The sequence below is a fragment of the Archocentrus centrarchus genome, chromosome 7 (genome assembly GCF_007364275.1).
Source record: "Archocentrus centrarchus isolate MPI-CPG fArcCen1 chromosome 7, fArcCen1, whole genome shotgun sequence".
In the NCBI taxonomy this organism is placed as follows: domain Eukaryota; kingdom Metazoa; phylum Chordata; class Actinopteri; order Cichliformes; family Cichlidae; genus Archocentrus; species Archocentrus centrarchus.
Genome location: NC_044352.1, coordinates 15,778,122 through 15,805,957, shown reverse-complemented (window position 1 = coordinate 15,805,957; position 27,836 = coordinate 15,778,122). Strand labels below are relative to the sequence as shown.

At 42.4% G+C, this 27,836-nt stretch overlaps 1 protein-coding gene across 2 annotated transcripts in view; it reads left to right on the top strand.

Moving 5' to 3' along the window:
• Positions 1-27,836, top strand: part of nkain4 (sodium/potassium transporting ATPase interacting 4) — a 60,297-nt gene that overhangs the window by 23,176 nt on the left and 9,285 nt on the right. For both annotated transcript variants that reach the window (XM_030733530.1, XM_030733529.1), the window contains exons 4-5: positions 3,234-3,434; positions 24,219-24,279. In XM_030733530.1, the coding sequence (XP_030589390.1) occupies positions 3,234-3,434; positions 24,219-24,279 (262 nt within the window). The remainder of the gene's footprint in view (positions 1-3,233; positions 3,435-24,218; positions 24,280-27,836) is intronic.

Below are 27,836 nucleotides of genomic sequence, written 5' to 3'. Positions count from 1 at the left end.
TCTGATAATTTGGTGGGTGCAGAAAAGGAATTACATCTGAGTGTAACAGTGCAGAGGTTTGCCTGTTTTTAGATTAAGAGGTAGCGTTTAACAAGGGCAAACCTATTTAGTGCTTTTTGTATTTTCTTGGCCTTACCCTAAAAAAAATAATATGGACAAATTTTCTTATTGATCCACCTTAGTGTGAACGGAGTATGAAACAAACTCTCTCTAGCTTAAGCCTCTCTTTCTCACTCATCCCCAACACACACTGTGACTGCAGACTTTTTTTTTCTTTTTTTTTTAGAGATGACATGAGCACTTTCTTTCCAGCTCCTGAATCAATATGCAGCCCCTGTGTGTGCCTATGTGAAATTTAAGTAAATTTGAGACTAATCAGAGCCAGAAGAATCTAAATCACTTAGTCTGGTACTCAGGTTTGTTTCCCCAGTGCGATCACTCAAGCATAGATTCTTATCTTTGTATTTCACAAACAACAAATTAAATAAGAGTCTAATCATTTGACGCTGAGCCTCATAGACTGCCTCCTGTTTCTAGTGTTCCTCTAACTGAATTGTCTCTAAATCTGTATTGACTTGTGTTAGAGAAAATAGTTTGAGTAATATCAGTAGACTGATCTTAAATCTATGATACAGAGGGATTGATTTGTGCTTTGGGGTGCTGGAAGCATAACAATAACACTCCTGACAGTAAGTTGCCCAAAGCCTCTTCAGTATCGACTGCTGACATAGTGCAGTTGTGAGTGCGGCTTCAGCAGGGATAGAGATGATTTCTGTAGCTTGCAGGATCCATCAGTGGCATCTGTCAGTCATTAATCTTCACAATCCTACCTATTGACCTTCAGCTGCCCTTTTTTTGTGACTGTTTTGAGAAAATGACAGAATGATGCGGAAATAAAATAAGAAACCGAGGGGGATGATAAGCAGAAATGGGGATAAAATCAGTATTATTATTATTTTTCATGACTCCTTGAAGACTTTGCTACTGACTGCACAGATGGACCGGTGCTTATATAGCACTTTTCTGGTGTGATTGACCACTCAAAGTGTTCTACCACTTCAAGCCACATACTCACACACATTTATTCAGTGCTTTCATCTATGCACACAACTCTTAATCTGTCACACACACAAATGCCTATCTCAGGTGCAATTTTAGATTTGATATCTTGCCCAAGGACACTTTGACATGTGGACTGGAGAGTCCGGGGACCGGATCACCGACCTTCCGGCTCCTCTCTACCTCCTGAGCCAGCGCTGCCCCTGCTCTTGAAAACCTAGTTATATTATGATGTATGCTTTGTTGATGTGTCCATGTATGTGCCAGTGGGGGTTGATAGGAATCAGATGTTTCCTGACAGCACTTGGCAGCGTTAATAATGCATGTCTTGTCACTGAGGGGCAGATGCAAGGTTAGATTGCTGTATTGGGGTATTGATTTGTGAGTGTGTCTGTGTGTCTGTATCTGTGAGCTCATATGGTTGTGTAAAAATTGAACGACACTATCGCGGAGCAGAGTTGCGTGCATGAAGAGTAGTCTCTAAAAGTTGCAGTATTGCTGTAGAATGGCTTAAGAATTCCTAAACCTTTATGAATAAACAATAAATCTGTTGGCTCAGACTTATTATTAATGATATTTAGTTCAGCCAAATTTTTAAAAATTATCTGTCTAGCCCCGCAGTTGTTTTTGATTTTACTTGGATAAATGTAAGCTATAAGTCTCTTGAGATTTGTCTTCAACCCAAAAAAAAAAAAAAAAAAGAGGTCCAAGAGATGATGCATTTTTTACAATCCCAACAGAAAGATGCCATTATTTTTTTTCAGAAGGTAGTTCCAAAGAAAACTTTTTAAAATTGTCATGAGAAATAGGCAGCTTCTGGAAAGGCACAGAGCTAATTTGAATTAAATGTAAATTTTTAATGCTTTTAAACTACAAATACTCTTTCATTTACCCCAAATTTAGTGATGGAAGCAGAAATTTGTGTAATAAAATGTATTTTTAGCCATGTTGGTGGCATGACAGGTTTAGTCCACTCAGTATATAATCCCTATAAATTTTGCTCATACTAAATACATGATATACATGTGTTATACATACACTCACTTACTGTATTTGATACAACTGTTCATCTCCATGTAGACATGGTCAGATGACCGGCTGAAGTTCAAACTGAGCATCAGATTGAGGGAAAAAAGGTGATTGAAGTGATTTTGAATGTGGCACAGTTGTTGGTGTCAGGTGTTCTCTGGGCAAAAATGCACTGTTGATGTCAGAGATCAGAGGAGAATGGCTGGACTGCTATCTTTGGAATATTTGGCATAAACAAAATGAAATCCATCCTGCCTTGTATCAAAGGTTCAGCTTGGTGGTGGTGTAGTGGTGTGGGGGATATTTTTTGGTGCACTATGGACCCCTTAGTGCCAACTGTGTATCATTTAAATACCACAGCCTACCCGAGAATTGTTGCTGACCATTTCCATCCCTTTATGACAACACTGTACCCATCTTCCGATGGCTGCTTCCAGAGGGATAACGCACCATGTCACAAAGGCCAGATCATCTCACATTGGTTTCTTTAACAGAACAGTGACTACACTGTACACAGATGGCCTCCACAGTCACCAGATCTCAATCCAATAGCGCACCTTTGGGATGTGGTGGAATGGGAGATTTTGCATCATGTGCAACTGACAGATTTGCAGCAACTGTGTGATGCAATCATGTCAACATGGACCGAAATCCCTGAGGAATGTTTCCAGCACCTTGGTGAATCTGTGCCATGAAGAATTAAAGCCGTTCTGAAGACAAAATGGGGTCTAAACTAATACTAACAAGGTGTACCTAACAAGGTGGCTGATGAATGTAGATGGTACATGTTTTATTTTTTCATAGATTTTTCTGGTTGTGACTCTCAGCCACAGTGGCATTTGGCATAATATCAGCAGGCTAGCACACTAAAGAAAGCTGGTGAACATCTTGCTATGATGTTATGTTTTGGTATTGTTATTTTGAGTATGCTCGTGTTAAAATTTAACTCTAACACAAGTGAGGCCTTGCATGAACCAACACTTTAAGGAAAGGAGCTGTAAGTTTCCAAAGTTAAGCTCCCTGCTTTGATGAGCATCCTGTCGGTGGTCCAGTCTTCATTTGCTTATAAGAATTACATGAATGAACTTAATAACTAAAGAGTGCAGTCCAAGCAAAGAAGTTAATGTTTTTTCTTCTTCTTCCAGGACAGTGACCTGCTAACATTTAACATCTCAGCCCATCACTCCTGGTGGAGCGAACACGGCCCCGGCTGTGTGCGGAGAGAGATGCCACAGGCTCCTGGGGTCCGCACCACAGAGAGCCACTCCTACATCACTGTCATGGGCTGCCTCATGGACTACCAGTACATCGAGGTCATGCACAGTGGGACACAGATTCTTGTTGCTGTGAGTACAAGTTAAGAATAACTACTGACATATGCACATTAAAAAAAAAACAACCAAAGAAAAAAAAAACGGTCCATACGCTGCATTTATATGTGCCAGGACTTCAACATATCACAGTCTGTGGGATATGTGTGAGCTACAGTGGCTTGCAAAAGTATTCATACCCCTTGAACTTTTCCATATTTTGTCACATTACAACCACAAACATAAATATATTTCACTGGAATTTAATGTGAAAGACCAACACAAAGTGGTATACAATTGTGAAGTGGAACGAAAATTATATATGATTCAAAACATTTTTTACAAATAAAAAACTGAAAAGTGCGGTGTGCAAAAGTATTCAGCCCCCCTGAGTCGATACTTTGTGGAACCACCTTTTGCTGCAATTACAGCTGCAAGTCTTTTAGGGTATGTCTCCACCAGCTTTGCACATCTAGTGACTGAAATTTTTGCCCATTCTTTGCAAAACAGCTCAAGCTCAGTCAGAGTAGATGGAGAGCGTTTGTGAACAGAAGTTTTCAGATCTTGCCAAAGCACCTTGTTCCACATGTTTGCTGTGTCCCCAACATGGCTTCTGGCAAACTGCAAATGGGACTTTTTATGGTTTTCTTTTAACAATGGCTTTCTTCTTGCCACTCTTCCATAAAGACCACATTTGTGCAGTGCACGACTAATAGTTGTCCTGTGGACAGATTCCCCCACCTGAGCTGTGGATCTCTGCATTTCGTCCAGAGTCACCATGGGCCTCTTGGCTGCATCTCTGATCAGTGCTCTCCTTCTTCGGCCTGTAAGTTTAGGTGGACGGCCTTGTCTTGGTAGGTTTACAGTTGTGCCATACTCTTTCCATTTCCGGATAATGGATTGAACAGTGCTCCGTGAGATGTTCAGAGCTTGGGAAATCTTTTTATAGCCTAAGCCTGCTTTAAACTTCTCCACAACCTTATTCCTGATATGTCTGCTGTGTTCTTTGGACTTCATGATGCTGTTTACTCCCCAATATTCTCTTAACCAACCTCTGAGGCCATCACAGAGCAGCTGTATTTGTACTGAGATTAGATTACACACAGGTGGACTCTTTTTAGTCATTAGCAGTCATCAGGCAACTTCTGAATGCAATTGTTGCACTCAGAGAAAAGGGGGCTGAATAGATTTGCACACTGCACTTTTCAGTTTTTATTTGTAAAAAATGTTTTGAATCATGTATAATTTTCGTTCCACTTCACAATTGTATACCACTTTGTGTTGGTCTTTCACATTAAATTCCAGTGAAATATATTTATGTTTGTGGTTGTAATGTGACAAAATATGGAAAAATTCAAGGGGTATGAATACTTTTGCAAGCCACTGTAAATGTGAACATGATGGAAAGGAAGGTGATGTTTTTGTCTTTCTTTAAGCTTTTTTCCCACAGTAGTCAGTTATTTTGTCTGCCACAGCCTACCTTCCTCTGCCCGGGTCTCCAAATGAAAAATGTCTCAGTTGTTTTGTCTACTGGGGCTCAGACCTGCCTGATGCTAACGGGTTACTCAAACACTGGAAGGACTGTTATTGTTCTCTTTATACAGCTCTGTATCAATTCACCAGGAACTCACATCCAGCCAGCATTCACATTCACGCACACCCATATATGACCGACTGCCCCCCATCCTGGATAGGTGCCAGAACACTCTTGGTGACCAGCTCTGCAGGAACTTGGGTTCAGACATACACAGTGGCACAGATTTACTCATACTAACAGTCACTTAACCTTTGGCTCCACTGTGATATACTCACACCTATTATTGCCATTTTAATACATGTGGCGTAGTTAATGTTGGCAGTAGGTGACTGACCGAAAGAGAGAGTGAATACGCAGTGGTGTTGTCAGCCTTGAACTACAGTGTACCAGTGGGTTACAAAGTCCTGTTGATTTTTATCTGATACTGGAATTATTTACAACTGGGGAAGCATTGTGAATGCAGTTTGATAGATTGGAAAACAAGCAAACGGGCCCAGCCATGAAAAGCACTGGATTTTACCATTCATCCTGTGGCCCCCATGGAGAAGGATAATAAAATGGCTGGCTTCACTTTACTTCATGGCACTCTCACTGAACCTCATTACTACTTGTATTATGCACAGTGAATTGGTTTATCCCTTGCCTTGGTTGGATTTCTACTCCACATGAGACGGCAACACCCTTTTGCCTGCAATTTACATGAAATTGTTCAACCAAGCATTCAACTGCAACTCCATGGGGGCAGCTCCCTAGAGAAGCAGGGAAATTGGTACTGAAATCTTAGCATCACAAGTGACATCATTTTCCCTGTATCCTCGCTTCCTCTCAGGCTAAAAGCGGAGCACTGCTTAGGAAAATGGAGTCCTTTTGAGATGTCCACTGTTGTTATGGTTAGTCCCCTTTTTCTCTCTGGCCAAAAAGAGGGCCAGACAGAAAAAAGAGAGTTGGATGGATGGCAAGAAAAGGAAGAAAGTGGGGTGTCCCTTTGTCTTTGTTAGAGGGGTTTCAAGGTCGCAGTGAGAGGCCATTAAATATTTAGTTTGGGCTCCAAGGAGCATGTTTCATTAAGTTGAAAAATGTGGATCCATTGGCCAATAATGGAGGCATCCCTGTCATCTATCAGCTCAGATTTGTCATAAGCTGGAAGAAAGTACTTCAGAAGTAAAGCTTTAGGTCTGGGGAAGTCTGCCTTGTTTTGATGCTTACTGCTGCTGCAGGCAACATTCAGCCAAAAAGAAACTTTACAATTTGAAGGATGAGCTCAAAGTGGAGGCAACCTTTTCAAACTGGGTTAATGTATTATTCATTTATCACTGGGAGGGATATTTTCCTCCATCACTGTCCTTCTATTCTTTGTTGCCTTCATTAAATCGATATTATAGAACATATTGCTGTTTACTGGGTTTGGTTATTGTTCTGCTGTTATAAGAATATATCATTATAAGATCAATGCAGTCAGCAGAAATCCACAGTTGTTTCTGTCATCTTTCGGTGTCTTCCCATCTTCCTTCTTTCGCTCCTGTGAACTTCCTTTACTGGTAAATAAAACAATTGAGTCTGAGAAAACATTTCTAGGGAGGTGGAGTGTAGCTAGGAAGAAAGAAAAAGGGAAATGGTGCAGGATGTGAAATTCAGTTTACATCTGTAGACATAACTCTTACAAGCTTAAAGGGAACAGTGAAAGCTGTCTGAGCTGTTGAGCTTCTCCTAAAACAGCCGGAGAAAGTGCTCTCGTATACACACATACACACACAGATATCATATCATTTAGCGTAGGTTATTGCTGCCACAGGCAATACTTTCTTCTGTTGCATCTCTATTCCCTAGAAACATGCAATGGGTGGAAGTTGATAACGGGAGGAACGGCGTGTGCGTCATTCTCTCATTCCATTGCTCATTTCCTCTATTTTCATGTTTTTCCCACATCACAATCTCACAGCTCAGCCTGTCTTCCTGTCTTTTTCCTGCCCAAATTTCACACCGTTTGACCTTCATGCCATTTAAATTCACAAGAACCTAAACAACAAAAGATGACAGTGCATTTCTTTCTCACTCAGTGTCACTTACTCTCCTTCTCTAGTTTTCTCTTGAGCTTTGACAGCTCTGTGATGTCAGTCTGGTGTCTGTTTTAAGGGTGTGGCTTGTTTTAGCACCAGAGAGCAGGGTAATATGGAGGCTGAAACAGCCGTGGTTGATTAGATGGGTATTTTCAGCAGGCCTGGGATGAGCAGACTGCTGTGATCACTACTCTGGGGTCTGTTTGCCTACAGGGCCTGTGCATGTTTTTTGGCTGCTGAGGTTCACTCAGTTCACAAGCATTAAAACAGCATGGCCACCCCCTCATACATCCAAGAGGTCAGAGTGCTCTCTTTGGTGAGTCCTTTGGTCTATGCTCTACATTCAAGCTCTTGTGCTGAGCAACACTAATTTTTTTTTTTTTTTTTCTGTTTTTGTGTAAGCTGCACCGGGAGCCATCTGAGGGGATCTTTGAAGTGTTTCTATTTCAAGTCCAGTAATTTCTCCAGAAAGATTAAATAGCTGTTCATTGTTTGGTGTAACAATGACACAAAGCACCTCTCTGATATGTCAGCACTGACACTGCATTTTAGCTGCACTGTAGGTTTTACAGCTTCTGCTTCAAAGGATTATAAAGATTCTGGGATTAAAAGATTTATGATGCAGTAGTGAGCGGTTATTAGGGCTGTTGGTTGCAGCCAAAAGCGAGGAGGAGGAGAGAAAGACCTCAAGACCAGAGGAGAAAAAAAAAAAATGACTGGCCTCTGTTATACTTCAAAGGCTGTCTCAGCCAAGAGCTTTAATTGTTAGTCTGTTTTGCAGGGTGCAGGATAAAGATTAACTTATTACAGTATTTGGCCTTTTTTTAAACTGAGAGAAAGCAAAAAGAAGAGTCAACAGAGGAGAACGTGAAAGTGAAACACAAGCAGCTTGAAATGAGGAAACTTCCACTCTGGTGTGATGCTTGCTTACCTGTTTGCTCATTGAGTGTGTGCTTGTTGTGTTATTTACCGTCTTGGTTTGCCTTCAGTCCATTAGTTTCTGATCCCAGAGCCCCATTATTCATCCTTTCACTCAGACCTCATGTAAAATCTATTATGTGGGGCTGCATGTGAAGAACAGCCTGTGTTTGCTTTCTTTATGCAGCTTTTATTTCTGCTTGGGTAAGCCTCTTGTGTTTGTGTGACATTAGCATGCTGTTAAGTGCAGTTACTTGATGCGGAAGATGCAAATAAGCACCACAGACACTTCCCAATAGCTTGTGGTCATATGTCAGTTGTATAGGCCTGTGTGTGTGTGTGTGTGTGTGTGGGGGGGGGGGGGGGGTTAGAAAAGAACAGATGAATGTGGTATCTACAATCTCTACCTTATAATGGTTTGTCATTAAAATTGCAGCTGCCAAAACACAGTCACACACATCTAATTTTCTGCAGATGAGTTGGCACCTCATTGTCAGGCAGAGAGTCCTGTGTAATTAACCTACAGGACATCTGTACCACCCCTCTCTATCTGTTTTTCCCTCTTTGCATCCCCTCCGCCTTTCTCCCACGTGGTATGTTTTACCTACAAACTCCTTTAATTGTAGTGCACTCAGTGAGTTTTCTCCTGACACTGAGCCACGGTCAATACTGTGTTAATTAGCTGGCAGATCGACCCAGATATCCATCACTATGCACATATGCACCAACCAGGCAGCTGAGAACTGGCGACATCTTCAGATATACTGACTTTAAATGCAGAATACTGATATTTTAGACGTATATGAAGAAAATCTAATACTATAGTTACACTAGGGGAAAACAGTCAGGTGCCACGGCAATAAGATGGAGTCAGTCTGCTATCAGTTTGCGATTGAATGGGGTCAAGTTGGCAATCACATGCAATCTGTGTGTGATAATACGGCGATTAACTTTGATAAGTCAACAAAAATGGCAAATTTGTTGCTGTCTGCATACACAGAAACTGACATTAAACAGAAATTCACATTAACTACTTACATTACAGAGTCCAGCCAGAGCCTCATAGATATGAAACAGAAATTCCTCCACAAGTAGCGATGTAGCTGCTGCAGGACGGCAATTTAACCGCAAAATGGCATGGGCGCTGGGCAACCTTGCTGTTATACAGGATTGTAACCAGGAAATGCTGCACTAATAACCAATTGAAGTGAGTCTTCTATTGCAAATACGCATAGCAGATGAGTTGTGCTGACAATTGCAATTGCTTGCAACATGCTGGAAATGTGTCTACGTTTATCAATTTGAAGGTGATTTCCAGACCTTCATCAATCAGTCAGTCTGAGATGATTGCAGTCACTCCAAGCTGGACTGCAATTGTCTGGAGACAAGTTGCTTCCCAACTGCCAACCTGTGCAAGCACCTTGCAATTGAAAGTTATTGCCCAAAGGTTGATGGTGTTGGATGGAGACCAGTTGGTTGCTGCAACTACTTGCCGTCAGTCACAGAAAGCAGAATATTTCAATACAATCACTGAGCAACATTAATTTTTATTATGCATAATTTATGGTACTGCAGTTGTGTATGCGTATGTATTTCCCTACGTACAGTGTATGGGGAGAGGTTTTCAACCACCCCAAACATGCATTTGTAACACAGTAGAGAAAGGTATTATATATTCTAGATGAATGGGCCAATAGGTTCGGCTATGGGAGCACAATGAGGTGTTTAAGTGACACACAAAGGCAGCTGGATAATTTTAAAGGACAACCAACTTTAGTGACATAAACCATAAAATTGACGAACAGTTATACAAGGCTCACAATTATGAAAATGAAATTACACACAATAAAATACATAAAATAATAATACTACTTGGCCAAGTGCTAATTCTCAATATCAAATCTGTTGGGTGCACCCTGGTAATCTGAATTCCAAATTGTAATGGATAACAGAACAACAGATTAATCAATTTCAGTTCCAATTCAGGTTCAACTCAACACCATTCACATGAGGAGGATTTCCTACACAGCAGGTTGTTATAATGTCTGAAATAAACTTGTCCAAAGGGTAATGTCCAAAATTCCAGGATGAAACAATAAGCAAAAATGTCAGTCAGTGGTCTCGCGCATAACCAACTGTGTGTGAAGGTATGAGTGATACAGGCCTACCACACCGCAGGGTGCAGCAAGACTCCAAATGGAAAAGAAGGGATCCAGTTCTTTCTCTAAGTTCAGGTGGGAAGGCTCGCCATCACAGTCACAGGAGGAATCCACCTCAGGAACAATCCAGCATGGGAAAAAAACCTGACCTGTCGACAGACAGGACCAGCAAAATAATAGAATTTCTATTAAGCTGTTCTAGCTTTAATCCTTAAATCAGATCTCTATAGACATCATAGTTGACATCAATCCATCATCAAAGCACTCAAATTTGCAATAAGACAATTGTCTTTCACTTCAGTGCAGTATTTCACTGCATTCCTAACCCACTTTGTTGTAGATTACACAAGCATTTTCCAAATACAACCTTAAAATATCACATTTTACCCCAAATCAGTAAAAGTTTACATTTGAATAATTAAACAGTTCAGATAAGGCTATTATTTAACAACAATGTGATAAACAGAACAAAAAACCTGAATGAAAGGCACATAATATGCTCACCGATCTCAATGCGACACGTTTGGGACAACGATATGGTGGCTCTCAGTCCGGACACGTGGGGCACTTCAGCTGAACGGAGAACGAGATGAACTTCAAGGAAACCAGTAGCCAATAAGAGCTAACAAGGCTAACGAGGTAGCTCTAACAGTGCTCGGCAGAAAACTGAAGCTCAATCTATTTACTCACTTCACGACTTCCAGCTTAGAAGTCAGATGGCAAACAGCAATTGCAATTGCAAAAGAGCTCGTCTCAAGTTCGTATCCAGTACTATAATCGTCTTAACACACTGACTCTCACGCTGCACAGCTTAGCAGTCTCCTCCTCATGGCGGATCTTCACGCTCACACAAACAATGCTACCGACACAGGGAAGGAGGGCGGGACCTACAGCGGCGGTCTGCATTCTGATTGGCTGATACACACCAGAACTAAACTTTTTTATTGGCCAGGTAGACTACCTAGCTTCCCTAACCCCTGCTTCTTAAAGAGGCATCCCCATTTTATGTGGGTTACACCCTCCCCTCTGAAGGGTATGCCCGTCCCTGGGCATCTGCAATGTGACACTGAGTCACACGGCTTACACATGCCTGACGGAATCATGAGATGCATTCTCAAAACCATTCAGGGAGCTAGTCAGTGCTTCACTAAGACCCTGGAAAAGAGAATTCACCACCATTATCAGAGGATTGCCTAGTTTCACATAATCCAATCTCTTAGGCTTTGTGTGCACTCTTTGAGAGCGACGAAGGGATGTTTCAGCATCCTGAAGTCCATCAGTCTGAAACTTTAAGGGTTCAGGCTGGACAGTAACAGGTGCATTAGCATCACAACACCCATCATCATGTACTGCATCTGAACTCATCTCATTATCTGGAGGAGTTTCCTCAGATTGCTGCAAATCCAAACACTGGGGGGATCTGTCAACTGAGTTCAGTTCAGGTAAGACGTTTGCTTCAGATAATCTGTCATGTTCAGGTAGGTTGTCATGTTCAGGTAGGTTTTCATGTTCAGGTAGGTTGTCATTTTCAGGTGAGTTGACATTTGATGCACCTTGAATGTCTCCAGTATTTCCATTTCCTACAACGGACTGAGTTGCTGGAGCATCGGGTGAAAGAGAAACTACAGACTCCTCGGTTTCTGCTGACTGCCGGACTGCACAAGCAGGCTCACTCGACTTGTGAGTTTCAGGCACTATGACAAATGCATCAGGTGTAATACGAGGGAAAAACGTCCAATCAGGAACATCATCCGAGTCTGAGATGATCTCCTCTTCACTCTCAACAACTGGACATTGTCTCGTTCTGGGTCTCTTGTTTGTACGAGATTTAACTGTCTCAGGTTCTGCAGCTGCTGACAGGAATCCACATGGCAGAAGCAGGTCTCTGTGCAGAGTCCGCACTGGTCCATCTTTACTTTCCGGTTTAACTGTGTAAACTGGCATGTCTCCAGCTCGCTTGAGGACAATATAAACATCCTCCTCCCACTTGTCTGCCAACTTATGTTTTCCACGCAGCTTCACATTTCGTACAAGAACTCTGTCTCCTTTCTGCAAGATTGATTCAATCACTCGCCGATCAAATCTGGCTTTGTTGCAACTTGCATTCTTTCCTGCATTACTAGTAGCAATACGATAACTTTCTTCCAACCGAGATTTTAAATTGCCAACATACTGGGAATGAGTCTGCTTGCTAGCATTGGTGGGCAATCTGAAGATCAAGTCAATGGGTAGTCTGGGTTGTCTCCCGAACATTAATTCGTAGGGGGAGAATCCAGTTACATCACTCTTTGTACAGTTATAAGCATGTACCAGAGGTTTGACAAAATCTTTCCAGCGGAGTTTGTCTGACTTATCAAGTGTTCCAAGCATTTGAAGAAGAGTGCGGTTAAATCTTTCAACCGGGTTTCCCCTGGGGTGGTAAGGAGTTGTGCGCACTTTCCTCATGCCAACAAGTTCACAAAGTTCCTTTATGGTCCTCGATTCAAAATCAGCACCCTGATCGCTAAGGAGCTTTTCAGGAAGACCATAATGGACAATGAAGTTTTCCCAGAGGCACTTCGCTACGGTCTGTGCTCGCTGGTTTGGAGTTGGTATAGCCACTGCATATTTTGTGAAATGATCAGTTATTACTAGAACGTTTTTCGTATTTGAGCGATCTGGCTCTATTGACAAAAAGTCAATGCACACCAGTCCAAGCGGTCGGCAGGTTTTAATGTTCATGAGTGGAGCAGCTTTTTCTGGATGTGTTTTTCGGCGAATACATCTCTCACAGGCTTTAACCATTTTTTCAATGGTCATGCGCATTTTCGGCCAGTAAAATCTGGCTCTTGCCAAATCTACTGTTCGTTCGACTCCAAGATGGCCCATATCATGATGAAGACTCCTAAGTGCTGTAGCTCTTAGCTCCTCAGGAAGCACAAGCTGATATGAGATGTTTGGACCATCTTGTCGCTTACGATAGAGCACTCCATTCTGCATCTCCAACCGAGCCAACTCTCTGAGTAACAAGGGTAGTTCTGGTAACTCCAACCTGAGGCTGGGACATGGAGTTTCACCGGTCTCCAAGAGTACAATGACTGCATTGATAGTAGGATCTGATGTTTGTTTTTGCCTCAACTCTTCTTCTGAAAATGAATGGACAAGAGGGGACCCATCCACTTGCTCCTGCTGGAAGCAGTCGGGGATGGCTGTGGACTGGTGAGTGAGGGATTCAACTAATGTCAACCCAGGATTGGCGGCTTGAACATCAGCTACAGGTGAAGTGACCATATGACGTTCACAAATAGCCTCAATCACCTCCTGGGGAACAGTTTCTGGACTGTTAGGATTGCTCAGATGGTACAGTGTGAACTGCTGGATTCTCTCACTTTCTTTCTTGGATGCATAATCATCCTTTGGTGGGTCGTTAGGTCGGCGAGAAAGTGCATCAGCATCTAGGTTTTGCTTTCCCGCTCTGTACTGAAGACTGAATGAGTAGGTAGAAAGACTGGACAACCACCTGTACCCTGTCACATCAAGCTTTGCGGACGTTAAAATATATGTAAGTGGGTTGCTGTCAGTCACCACTGTGAAATCGGTACCGTATAGGTAACCAGAGAATTTTTCTGTGACTGCCCATTTAAGGGCCAAGAATTCAAGCTTATGAGCCGGGTACTTCCTCTCGCTCTTGGAAAGTCCTCGACTTGCAAAAGCTATGACTCGAGATTGACCATCTTGAACCTGATACAATGCAGCCCCAAGGCCAACAGTGCTGGCATCTGTATGCAGGACATATGGAAGTTGGGGGTCTGCAAATCCCAAGACTGGAGCTGATGTTAGCTTCCTTATTATGTCATCAAAAGCTTTCTGACATTGGGATGTCCACCGCTGACCAAAGGACTCCTTTGGGTTGCGATATTCTGAGCTTGGATTTACCTTCTGTCTCTTGTTCAGCTTTCTGAGTGGTGGATAACCGGAAGTTAGTTCATTAAGTGGTTTTACAATAGCAGAGTACCCCTGAATGAACCGTCGGTAATATCCAGCAAATCCCAAAAAGGATTGAAGCTCTTTAAGGTTTGTGGGGATCGGCCAGGTCTTTAAGGCCTCAACTTTCTCGGGGTCGGTTTCAACACCTCTCTCAGAGACAATGTGACCAAGGTATTTTACTGATGGTTGAAAGAATTTGCACTTCTCCGGTGCCAGTTTCAAACCGTATGTCATCAGTCGTTCAAGGACACGCTGCAAGCGCTGTTCATGCTCTTCCAAGGATGATGAGAAAATGATGAGGTCATCAATGAACACTAAAACTTCTTTTAGATTCATATCGCCAACACACTTTTCCATCAGTCTTTGGAAGGTTGAAGGTGCGTTTGTTACTCCTTGGGGCATCCTGTTGAATTCCCAGAATCCAACTGGACACACAAATGCAGTCTTATGCTTGTCTGTTTCTTCCATTTCAACCTGGTAGTAACCAGACTTGAGGTCTAGGACGGAGAACCACTTAGAACCAGCAAGTGCAGTGAAAGCATCTTCCAATTTTGGAAGAGCGTAGGCGTCCTTAATGGTCTGCATATTCAGCTTTCTGTAATCCACGCACAGACGAACAGAGCCATTCTTTTTGCGAACCACAACGATCGGGGAAGCAAATGGGGACTCAGATTCCCGTATGACTCCAGAATCTAGGAGCTCCTGTAGATGCTGTCTCACAGCATCCACATCGTTGGGGTGTATCGGACGGGCCCTTTGCTTAAAAGGCGTCTCATCACTGAGCTTGATTCTGTGTTTAACTTTATCAGTATGGCCAAGTCCAGGTCATTCTGAGAGAAGACGTTTGGCATACTGTTTAGCATGTTTGTTATTCGCTCTTTCCATTCAGTGGAGAGAGGTGAATCTCCAAAATCAAAGCTTAGCTCTTGGGAAGGCTTTGCTGGAGACTGAGAACAGTCTGGTTCTCTGACAGTATGTTCTTTGTGTAGCACTTGCACTATAGCACTAACATCTGCCACAATAGTTTTAGGGGGAATGACAATGTCATGGTTGGTGTCATTTCTTAGTACGACAGGAACATGACATGAACGTTTGCTTGGTAAAGTTACTGCAATCGCTGAAACCAGTAAGCCATTTGGTAGAGAAGAAGCTGATGGTTGCTCAAGAATGACGTCTCTTTGAATGTTCAGACGATCCACATGAACAAAGGCTTCAACAACAGCGGTCTGTCTTGCAGGGACAACTTTAGGCAGATTGCCTATTAGTTTTGCACAACCAAGGCTGCTGCGGTTAGACTCTCTTTGTCGTATCTCAAGTATTTTGAGAACAGCCTGATAGCCACTCATCAAAGGCTGAAAGGGTGAAAGTTTCTGATAGTCCGTATAAAGAATGTCAAGTGTGTTTGTGCCTATAAGCACCTGTTCATGGGCTGCAGAGCGGAGGTGAGGGATGACCAAGGCCAGTGTGTTTATTTCAATATCAGAGCCAACAAACTCTTTAGGAAAGGTGATGGTAAGCTCGACATATCCTAAATAGGGAACAAACTGGCCATTAGCACTCTCCACTTCAAGCAAGTCATTCAAAGAGTGGATGGTCAGATCAGAAAGGTGCTCTTCATAAAAGGACTGGGGCACAGTTGTGACCTGTGAACCGGTGTCTAGAAGACAGTTTATGTCTTTCCCTGCAATGGATACTTGGGCTGTGGTTTTAGTTCCCACAAGGCCATGTGGTAATTTTGACCCTTCTACCCCAACACTCTTGACAACAGGTTTCATGGTTTTGGGACTGGCATTTTGTAACTTCGCTCCCATATGTCCCTCTATGGGAGCAGATGTTGGTTTAAATGTGTCTCACTTTGAGAAACATTAGAAGCTTCCCAAGCAGCCTGCCTTTCTTTCAGCTGTTTTTTCTTAGCTGCTACAAGGGAAGGATTTGGTGCTTTATCACAGACTGAAACAACATGGCCATCCTCTCCACACTGGAAACAGTACCAGGGACGTGGTCTGCCATCTGCTTTGAACGTGGAGGGATGCTGACGGGCTGGTTTTGGTTTCACAACGTGGGCTTCATGTGTGACACATAGAGGAACAGACCTTGCTTTTTGCTGCTTAGGTCGTTTTGGGTTTTGGCCCTCTGACACAATGCTCTTCACCTGAATGCTGAGATCAGCAATTTGTTGCTTGAGCATCTCAAGATCAGTCTTATTTATCAAATCATTAGTGTCATGTGCGAGATGCACTTGTGACATGACACGCTGCTTACTGGAGTTATGGCCAGACTTTGCATGGCCAAAATGCTGCCGCATGCGAGTCATTTTTGCAGCCTGTTTATCCTCTTCTGTCCTAAGAAGGAGCAACAACTCTGCAAAGGCAGGTGGTTTCTCTTTCCTTTGTTCTAACTGAAGATCAACTATTAAAGCATTTTCCCAACAGCCTCTACAGAACTGCTTCAAAAGCTGTTGGTCAAACTCATGGGTGGACACACCACCTCGTCTCATTGCTTTACTTAAAGCAGTGTGCAGTCTCTGCAGAAAGACAGAAGGTAACTCTCCATCATTCTGGAATGTGCTCATGAACCTAGCATAAAGCTCGTCGCCATCTTCAACTGTCCCGTAAGCAGAGTCAAGCAACTTAAGGTAAGTTGAGGGACTAGACTGTGGGCTCAAATGCTTGATCATTTCAGAAGCAGGAGGAAGAAGACTGTCCAATATACGATGTGTGCAATGCAAGTCTGACACAGATGGATCTCTGATAAGAATTTCAACACTTGCACGCCATGTATCGTAATCTGCTTCGTGGCTTGGACGTGGACTCTTGCCTGCAAAAGTTCTGAGTCTACCGGGTGAAGCAAACTGGGGTGAGTTATCCTTGCTGCGCACCACATGCTCAACCACCACCCGCTGAACTGCAGGTGGGTTGACATCGATTAGGGGCGTAGCAGTGAATTCAGAGGGGACTGAAAGAGTCTGTGGGGGGTTGAGATCAATCAGGTTTTCACTGAAAATGGCAGGGGTGAGAGACTTACTTGGATCAGTTGCTGGTGTCAAAATCGTGGATTCGGTAAGCGTCACTGTTTGAGGGTTCTCAGAAGATGTGACATCTCTTTGGCTGGTTGAGTCTTTTTGTGGGGTTGGACTCTGTGAAGCTGAGGATTCTGAATCAGTCTGAGGTGGTTGGGCAAAAGCACTTTCTGCAGATGCAACCAGACTTTTAAGTTCCTCCTTCAACATTTCCCCTAATGAATTTCCACTCAGCCTGGCAATTTCAGAGAGCTGTTCCATGTACATCTTAGTAGCTTTGCTTCTGGCATCTACGGTGTAGACACTTCCTAAAGCCTTCAACTCATACACAATGCCTGCTTGAGTCGAGCTTGGAAGCTGAAGAGGCAGAAATGGTTCTAGTGTCTGCATGCCAGTTTCATGTGCAAACTCAATAATCATGTTTTTATGGTAATCCGATTTAGGATCATCTAAGCGAATGTAACGGTTAATGGAACCATACTTCTGGAGAAAGGTGGACACTTCCTCATCTGCCTCAGACCCTGTTAAACCACTAACAACCACAGAGAGGGGAATTTTGATGGACTCCCTGAGCACTACATCCATTTTTCCCCTTTTTTTTTTTGAAAGAGTACTTGGCACGTCCTAACAATATGTGTAAGAGGTCTGACACTTAAACACACACACTCATGCTCCTGGCTGGCTCGCCACAGCTTCTCTGTAACACAGTAGAGAAAGGTATTATATATTCTAGATGAATGGGCCAATAGGTTCGGCTATGGGAGCACAATGAGGTGTTTAAGTGACACACAAAGGCAGCTGGATAATTTTAAAGGACAACCAACTTTAGTGACATAAACCATAAAATTGACGAACAGTTATACAAGGCTCACAATTATGAAAATGAAATTACACACAATAAAATACATAAAATAATAATACTACTTGGCCAAGTGCTAATTCTCAATATCAAATCTGTTGGGTGCACCCTGGTAATCTGAATTCCAAATTGTAATGGATAACAGAACAACAGATTAATCAATTTCAGTTCCAATTCAGGTTCAACTCAACACCATTCACATGAGGAGGATTTCCTACACAGCAGGTTGTTATAATGTCTGAAATAAACTTGTCCAAAGGGTAATGTCCAAAATTCCAGGATGAACAATAAGCAAAAATGTCAGTCAGTGGTCTCGCGCATAACCAACTGTGTGTGAAGGTATGAGTGATACAGGCCTACCACACCGCAGGGTGCAGCAAGACTCCAAATGGAAAAGAAGGGATCCAATCTAATTATCTTTCCCAATATCCATAGGTGATATTTGTCATATCAAATTACCTCTTTGAAACAGAATAGCAGCAATTCATATCTCTTACAGTTTGAAAAACTAGTGAATGCCTTCCTAAGCCATTTTTACACATTCGCTACAGCCCTGAATTTTACCTGGCTGCGCTGCGTGTGAGAGTGCAACTGTCTGACTTAGTTAGATTAGACATGAAGTGGTCTTTATCCTAGCAGCTCCCTAACACAAAGTCTGTGTAATGTCTGAGAATGTGAGAATAGTGCAGGTAATTGTCCATTGTATTCACACAGAGCTCCTTGCAAGGTACCTCCTAAATGCCAAAATCAAATGAAATATTTCCTGTAGTGAGAACCCATCTGAAGAGTTCATGTGTAAAAAATCTAACTGGTGACATGGTTTGAGGGTTCACAGTGTTGGTAGGTTGTTGGTAGCTCAGTCTTCCATATCAGGCCAGACTAAAACATCACAGCAACGGACATACTTTTTTTTTTCTGTAGAACCACAGGCAGGTCAAGATTTCTATTTAGTATATGAAATATATCCATCTAGTAGATGGATTGTCCTAAACTTTTGTACAGACATCCACAATCTCCAAGTGATTAAATTGTTTTATTGTTTCAGTCAAAATTAATTGTAATAACTTCAGTGTTTTCTAGACATTTAATCTATCAGCAATATCTGATTTTTTTTAAATTGTTTTATGACCAAAGCCTACAGAACTGACATCAAACTTAGATGCACTTTGCATTTCCTTTACAGTGGTTGACCAAAGTAGTTGCATGCCCAGTGGACTGATTTCTTTTATGAGTGAAAGTGAATTTTTAAAGGTGCCGATGTGTCTTTCTGGAGTGACACATTCAATGTAGCATTGACCTTCATTAGCTTATGCAAATACAAGCAACCTTTCTCTAGCTCAGTGGCTGATCTTCTCACTCACATACACATTAATGTCAGAACCTTTAACTTCTTTTTGGCCTCATTATCTGAGAGAAGAGACACAAATGAAACTGAAATACCACTATATCTACTCAGTTCAGCCAGCAGCATGAAGGAGGACATCTTTAGTTGTTTTCCTGCACCAAAGTTATTGTATCCAATTGTGTGCCTTCTTGCTTCTTCCTCTGAGTTATTAATTCTGGAGATCACTGTTCACTGCTCAGCAACCCAGGAGGCAAAAGAGAGGAAACAAAGGGAAGAGTGGTATTTAGTGTTAGAAAACCCCAAAACCAGGAACCACAGAAGGCTGGAGAGAAAGAGAGCAGAGGAGGTTTGCAGTTTGGAGAGTGACAGAAACACTGAGATCTGTGTTTAGAAAAGCATAAAGAAAGAAGTACACAGTGCAAAGGAGAAGGAGAATGATTGGCGGACAAATTAGTTGGCTTTAGTGTGGCACGTCTTCACAGAAAGACTGAGGTCAAGTCACAGAGGACATGCGCGGGCTTTATGAGCTTAATTAATGTGACATTAATTTCAAAAATAATTTCTGCACATAGGTGACAAAAGCTGTGCGTGCGTGCGTGCATGTGTGTGTGTGCGTGTTTCGTGTGTGGAAGTTTGAGTGTGAGATAGCGAGACAGGCATTTTATTAGCTTCATTTAAGGACACTTAATATGCAACGATACATAAGTGGAACTGTCACTTGTTATTGAGGACACCGACCTATATTGGTCGCTGCCTCCAGCAAAAAAGCCGACCAGTGTTCACATTTCCGATTTTATCGCCTTCCTGTACATCACACTAAATCCACGGAAGCATTATAAAACAGGAATTGAAGACGGAGTGGTTTAAGATCAGCTGTAACATGCAGTGTCAGAACTTTCTTGCACACAGAAGTTATGGGCTGATGAATAAGTGATAGATGCCATTTGTGAACTGTTAATTGTTAACAGGAGCGCTGATGTAATTTCTTTTGGCCTCTTGACACATGACGTTTTCCCATGTGCGAGCTACTTGCAAACTGCTTTTGTGAAAAAGGTTCTGTTTGTCAGTGGGCGGTTTAAAGATTTATCAGACACCAGAACTGCCATCTGTATATCAAACTAAAGCCGTTTTTGTGCATATGCTGCAGCCTTGACTTTTCTAGACATCACCCAACAGAGTTGGCTCAGACTTATGACATTACTTATGACAGGTCTTGTACCTGCCAGCTGCTTTGTGTTGGCGTGCACCAGTGTGTGAATAGTGCAGCTAATAAAACCGTGCATTTACTGTTTGCAAATGGGAATCATGTGTGTTCCCTCCTGTGGGCAGCAGTCTCGCTTAAACCACACGGAGTAGTTCCAGAAGTGCAAATGCATCTAAAGCACACTATTTCCTGCTGTGTGCTAAATCTGAGAAAGTACAACCGGGAAAAATATCCTGACCTGATTCTTACAAAATTGTCCATGGTAAGTGCGTGGAAACAAAGATCAGCTGTAACATGCAGTGTCTGATCTGTCTCGCTGTCAGCAATTATAAGTGAAGAAACAGCAGAAGTTATTACCCGTGCCTGATTGTTTGGGCATACTGTGAGTGCGTGGCTTTTGTTGATAGTCAGTAAAATTGTTCCGTCAGACACCAAAACACTGCTGAGGATTTTATGATACTATGAGTCACAATTTTGCATCTCTAGATTGTTATAATATAGGAAACGTTGATCATCTGTCTTGATGATCCAAAGGTAGACAGTAGACTTACCCTGTTTGCTTTACAATGCAATCTACCAGGAATCTGAATCACCAATCTAATACATGCTTTTACATGTATTAGACTGGCCAAAACAGTGCTGAGTAATTGCACTGCAGTGCACATAGCTTTGCTTTAAAATTACTGCCCATTGCATTTTCTCTGCAAATTGACTATGAACTATTACAGTGTTCTTCACTGCCACAATCGTAACAGCAGGGGTATTCAATCAAAACAGCAAATATTTTTTGAAAGAACATCCAGACACCTACAAAATCAATGAAGCAGCATATGAAAGCTTTTCTGGCAGCTCGGTTACCCAACACACCTTACGTAGACAGTTGACACTCACTTTAATTTGACTCACTTGTGTATGCTGCACAGGCACCTGGTCGCTCCTCAGGCCTTCTCTGCCGATACTTTGGCTATACTATGTTTGACTCAACCCCAAACTGCAGAAATCAGGGCCCCTTTTATGACGTTTAAATCAACATGCACTCATGCATATATTAACTCATAAGAGCACACACTTTTACTGACAAAACACACACGGGCACACACACTGATACACAATAAAATTGAAAAATGGGGTGTGCCCCCTGCTGTTAACACCATCTTGTGTTTGACACTGGCTTTATACATATGCTAATTCACCTCCATTTCACTGCCACTGTAATGGATGGGGTGAGACCAGCAATTAGATATTAGAGAGAAAAAATATAGTGAGAGAGAAGCGGAAAGAAGAGTATCTTATCTAACCCACACAGAGACAGAACCCTTCCCTTTTATACTAGATGTGACACCTGCTTTTCACTCATAAATAAAACATTTAATCTACATCTGGAACTTCAATGAGGCCCCAAATATTTTGTACGCATTAAAAATGGAGTAAAACCCAAACGATAGAGAAGAACAGCACATTATCTTTGTTCCATCTATAATTACATCAGCCAAGCTAAGTTATATGTTGAATGAATCTTACATAAATAGATATCATCGCACACAGTCATTACCCCCTTGGGTTTCATGTTTGTGAACCCAGTATGCAAGCAGGGCAGTGTGCCCGATGCTGCTTTAATTGGCATGGCAGAGTGCCAAATGATGGATGGGTGGCTGGATGCAGAGACTCGCTGTGTCTGTTTCTGAGTTGATGACAGCCATCTGCCAGTGCCACGGGCTATTCTCACTGCTGTGTATTTCCCCACACGTGTGTTCCTCCTATAGTCACTCGTGTGCTCTGCTTTCTGGTGTGTTTATGGACACAAGCAATTACTCTATACACACTCCATAACCTACAGCAAAAAGTAAAGGACATTAGAGTTAGAGTGAACACATCCAAATCCACATAAAACCAGTATGGAGCAACAGTATCACTGATTTGGATGATAGGTTGAATTCTTGACAGGTTTAAGCATAGGGACATTTTTTAAAAGTATTTTTAAAGTCACAAAAGCTACAGCTGTTGGGTTATCTAATGTATGTAATATTTCTAATGTAACACCTTTTTCTCTTTTATGTTTACTCAGAGAACCCATGACTTTGTGTTTTTCTCCTGTTATAGCCTACATTACTTTCTCTTCATGGTAGAAGTGGGAAATAAACTCCCCTGTGTTTGTCTCCTTTTCTTCACCAGAAGCAGCTGGTGAATAGTACTATGTTAATAGAGTGGAGCATTAAATCCCCCACTCCCTGGCCAAATCCAGCCACTGGGCTTAACAACTTTTCTGGCAGAAACCCTCGACTGCAGTATCTTTACTGACTAAATGTTCCTTTGTGTATGCCAGCTAGACATGAACTTTTCTTTCCTATGCTGGACAGGTATAGTGGTTGCAGTGGGTTTTTAGAGGTTGTTTGTTCAAAGCAGCTGTCTGCTTCCACAAAAAAAAACTTTATATCAGTGCTAAGAATGATCCAAAACAATAAAGCTCCAGCCTCACTGCTGAGAGGCGCTTTAAAGCTCTGTAGAGCTGAGGGAAACTGTTGAGTCAGATGGCAATTCTCTCAGGCTTCCTCACCACAAGGCTATCACATTTTCACAAAGGAATTTATAAGTACTTTGGCAGGTATTTACAGTGCTGTACAAAAGTCTTGAGCCACACCTCATGTCTGTATATTTTACTTCCAAGGATTCTGAAATTAAATTGTGTCTTTAGGCACTTTGTTACTAACAGCCTGTTGCAAAAACACCTAATTTGTTCCCATTTCTTTAACTGAATCTTCAAAATAATGCTAATGATAACACAATTTGACAGGCATAAAACTGTATTTTTGCACCAACACGGCGATTCCCAAAGAGTTATTAGCCAGAAACCTGGCATATCTCAGGATGGTGTACAGTGTGTTCTTAAAAAAACATGATGGAGGCTCTGTCATGGTTTGGGGCTGTATTTCAGCCGGTGGTGTTGGGGATCTTGTCAAAATTAATTGAATTATGAATACAGAAAAGTACTGTCAGATTTTGAGCCACCATGCAGCACCATCTGGAAAGTGTCTGATTGGCAGTGGCTTCATTTTTCAGCATGCCAAACAGGCTGCCAATGCAGTTAAACCAGACAGAAAAATACATAATGAAATATTATCAGTCATGGATTGGCCTCCCCAGAGCCCAGACTTCAATGTTATTGAACCAGTGTGGGATCATGTTGACAGGGAACAGAACAAAAGGCAGCCAACACCTAAAGAAGAGCTTTGGATTTCCTTCAAGAAGCCTGGAGAACTATTCCTGAAGACTACTTAAAGAAATGCCAAGAAAGCTGCCTGAGAGAGTTCAGGCTGTGCTGAAGAATAAAGGTGGTCATACCAAATATTGACTTTCAAGCTCATTAAAATTGTATGCTGTATGTTTGTACATATTTAAATAAACTGAGGTCACATCTTGATGTTCAACCAAGAGTAAAACTGTAAAGGGAAGTAAATATAAAAATTTGAGAAGCAAAAATTTCTAAGGTTTCTTTCAAAATGTTGTTTGCTCAATAAATGTCTTTAATGATTACTTGATTTTCTTTTAAACTTGTTCACAGTAAGATCTAATTAATTAATAAATTTCACTCTGTTCTTCGAGCAGTGTTGCATTATCTGGTACTTCAGGATCCCTGAGAGCAAACACGTTTTCCTCCTGTAATATCTTTATGCCCATCAAAGAAAACACTCAGCAGCTTAACTTCACCCTGGCAGGTCTGCAGAGTCTAACCTCTTATGTTTGCTTGTGTGTTCACAGCTCCTTGGTTTTGTGTACGCCTGCTATGTTGTCAGTGCTATCACTGAGGAGGAGGACAGCTGTGAGTAGTGACTACACACACACACACACACACACACACACACACACACACACACACACACACACACACACGGGTGCGCGTGATAATGAGTGACTCACACCCACAACCACTCACACAGGGGAGATGAAAACGCCTGAGTTGAGGGAATAAAGCTGCATTTTTCTTCTTCCTCTTTTGCTGTCCTACCCTATACCTCTATCTGTACCTCCTCCTTCCTCCCCCACACCAGCTGGGCCCTCTCCTCTTCTTTCCCTCCAGAACCAAAGGAGCCATGTGTTACTTCTCCACACCTCCTTCAGCCCATTCTTCCCTTTCTCTTTCACATGTACGCTGGGCGCTTTGTCTCTCACAGTCTGCCATCCTTTCTGTTGTCTTAAACCTGTTATTTCCCTCCTTTAATGCACTGAGGCCTTTTATTTTCTCACTTTCTTCTTTCTGTGTGCCCCGTGTCCAGCTGTCTGTTGCCTGGTTGAGGTGAGATAGGGCTCTTGTTCACAAACACACAACTTTGCCCCCCCCCCCCCCCCCCCCCCCCCCCATGTCTGTTTCTTTGGAGAAACTCAAACATGTGGATTTGTTTGCTTAAGTGGCTTCTCGCTGTGTGTTATCTCTGGACCCTTGCTATTCTTCTCATGTATGAATGATCTGTGTTAGACCTTTAACTTGAAGTTAGATGAGGGCAAGAGACTCATTCTTTTCCTGTCAAGCATAAACAGGCAGAGAGCTGGTGGAGAGTGTGGGAAAAGACAGCAGGGAACCATGAAATGAGACATAAGTGAAGATGGGGAAAGCAGAGACAGACACATTTGATAAATGATGCAGCTGCTGTGACCTCATAGGCAGCAGGTCAGAGGTCCTGCAAGAGGTTAGCCAATCAAAGACCAGGAAACGTTTGATCTAACGGTCAGTGGTAGTCATAAATATCTGATTTGCTCTGCAGTAGCTCTCCAGGATTCATATAGCTATGTCCACAAGCTTGAGAATCTGTCTTTACAAATATTTTATTGTGGTTAAATGGACCACTTGCATGGAGTTATTTACATATGCTTTTTAGAATACTAATTTTCTGCCTTTATTCATTTCTCTTTTGTAGCTTTTAATGTGATTCGCAAACAGAGTAATGAACAAAGCACTACATGCACTAATTTAATTAAAACAGCAGGCTCTTGTAATTTGGTGGAATTGAGATGTGATTCCTGTGTGTGTGTGTGTGTGTGTGTGTTCCTGTATACCTTTGTTACAAAGATCTGAGCAGTTCTTAGGTGGTCACATACCAGAGGCTGCGAATGGTTTGCATCACCACCCAAGTGCCCTGCACCCTTAGCTCGAACTAATACAACTTAATCATCAGTCAACCCTAAGTAGTCCTTTGAAGGAATACCAGCTCAGTCAAGTAAAGTAAAAAAAAAGAAAAAAATTTTGACTTCTCCTCTCAGCAACTTTCCCTTTTGGTTTGAGTTCTGTTCTTTCCTAGTGAGAACTGTAGGCATTGATTGTGTTAAAATCAAAGTGGACACTCATATTCTCTCAAATAGAGATAAAAAAATGCAAAGGATGGCTAAAAAAAGCTTGGGGTAGAAACAGATTATGGTGTGATTTTTATTGGTTTTAATTATCTGGTAGATTTGTTCTCTGATCCAGGTGCCGTTTACACGAGACCGTTTTCATTTTGAAACGGTGTCGTTTTGATGCGTTTCGGCCTTGCGTTTACACGACAACGGTGTCGTTTTGATGCGTTTCGGCCTTCTGTTTACACGACAACAGAGTGAAAACGATGTGGTTTCAGAAACGGGGGTCCAGAGTGGAGCGTTTCAGAAACGCACCGGCTTGCGTTTTCGTGTAAACACTTGAAACCGGGGTGATTTGAAAACGCTCGACTCGCACATGCGCACTATGGTTGCGACGGCCAGTTTTTCGCGCACGCGCAAACTGATAACAGTACTCGCGGATTCACGAGTGCTTCTTATGCTTTTCCTGTGTTTTGACCGTTTTGTAATTCAGCGTTGTGTGCAGCAGCCGATCCAACCTCATCATCGGTCCACACAAAACCTCTCACATTGGCCGTTTTGTAAGTAATGAACAATTTGCCCGCACTACCTACTGTGTCACTCCACGCATGCGCGTCTTGCATAAACAAACTTTGCAAAGAGAAAACCAACGCTAACTTGTGGCCTGGCATGGGAACTACATCGTTTTCATCGTTTCACATGTCCTCGTATAAACGCGGATCGTTTCTGAAACGCCATCGTGTAAACGAAAGGCTGAAACGCATCAAAACGACACCGTTTCCAGTGAAAACGGCTTCGTGTAAATGGCACCCCAGGCTGTGCTAAAGTGAAACGCTGCTACGTCGCTTCCACGTGCTAGCTCTTTGTTATTGTAATCAGCCCTTTGCCTATACACACCAACCAATATGGACATGCTTGTTCAAGCAGACACAGGTGCACACACACACACGTACATGCACAGACACACAGACACACACACACGCGCGCGCGTGCGCTCGCACACACACACACACACACAGCAATTGCAGCAACGCAAACACCAGCTAAAGCACTTTCTGTGCTCATTTTCTCCTCTTATTTGATGTGTAGATTAAAGCAAGCTTCTTCACTGAGCTCCCTGGCTGTCTCAGCATTTCTCCTCCTACTCAGAACTACACCTTCCATGTTCCTCTCTCTCATTTGCTTCATTTCAATTCCCAGTTTCTTCACAAGTTTATGGAATAATAATATATCAGAGCTCGATTTTAGTATGTTTAAGAAAACCTCTCTCCCCCTGTATGTCTTTTCCCATATCTGGCTTTTGAACTTTAATGAGGTGTGCTTTTAAAAAGTTAAAGGTCTCTGGTCACTCGTTGTATCAGCCTCATTAACCACCTTGCTGGTCAATAACTTCCACAGCTGATTGCACCTCACTGAGAGAGGAAAAGTAGAGAGAATCCTCTGGAGAGATGGAGAGAAAAGAGAGAGAGAGAGAGAGAGAGAGAGAGAGTGGGCATACATTAGGGGAGCAGAGAGAGGTGTTTATTGGGAGCAAGCCGGGAAGAAAAAAGGACGCAATATGCAAACAACAAGAGGCATGATGAGCTTTTCATGAATAAGGAGATAAGAGAGGAATTCCTTTCACGCAAAGCACTCTTTCACTCTCCAGGGACAGTACTGAGTTCGATTTGAGTGCTCAGGCTTGCGTAAAGAACAGCGAAATGAACACGCACGCATACACACACATATACACACACACACATGCACACGCGCAAAAAGCCAAGAAGACACAATGGACAGAATAACAAGCATCGTTATTACCATCAGCTCAGGGTTGACATGGCTTTCAGGGTTCATCACTGATAGAGACTGAGTGTGTGTGTGTGTGCGTGCATGAGAGTGCTCCCTTTTGATGTGAGGCTCTGTACCTCTGTCACTCATAAGTGCATCTATATGTGGTTGTGCACTCATTCGTACCTTTATGTGTTTGTGTGCATGTTTAGCTCACTGTGTGTGACTGGCTGACTGAGTGTAGGTGATTGTCTATATTTGTGTGCATGAATTTGTTAC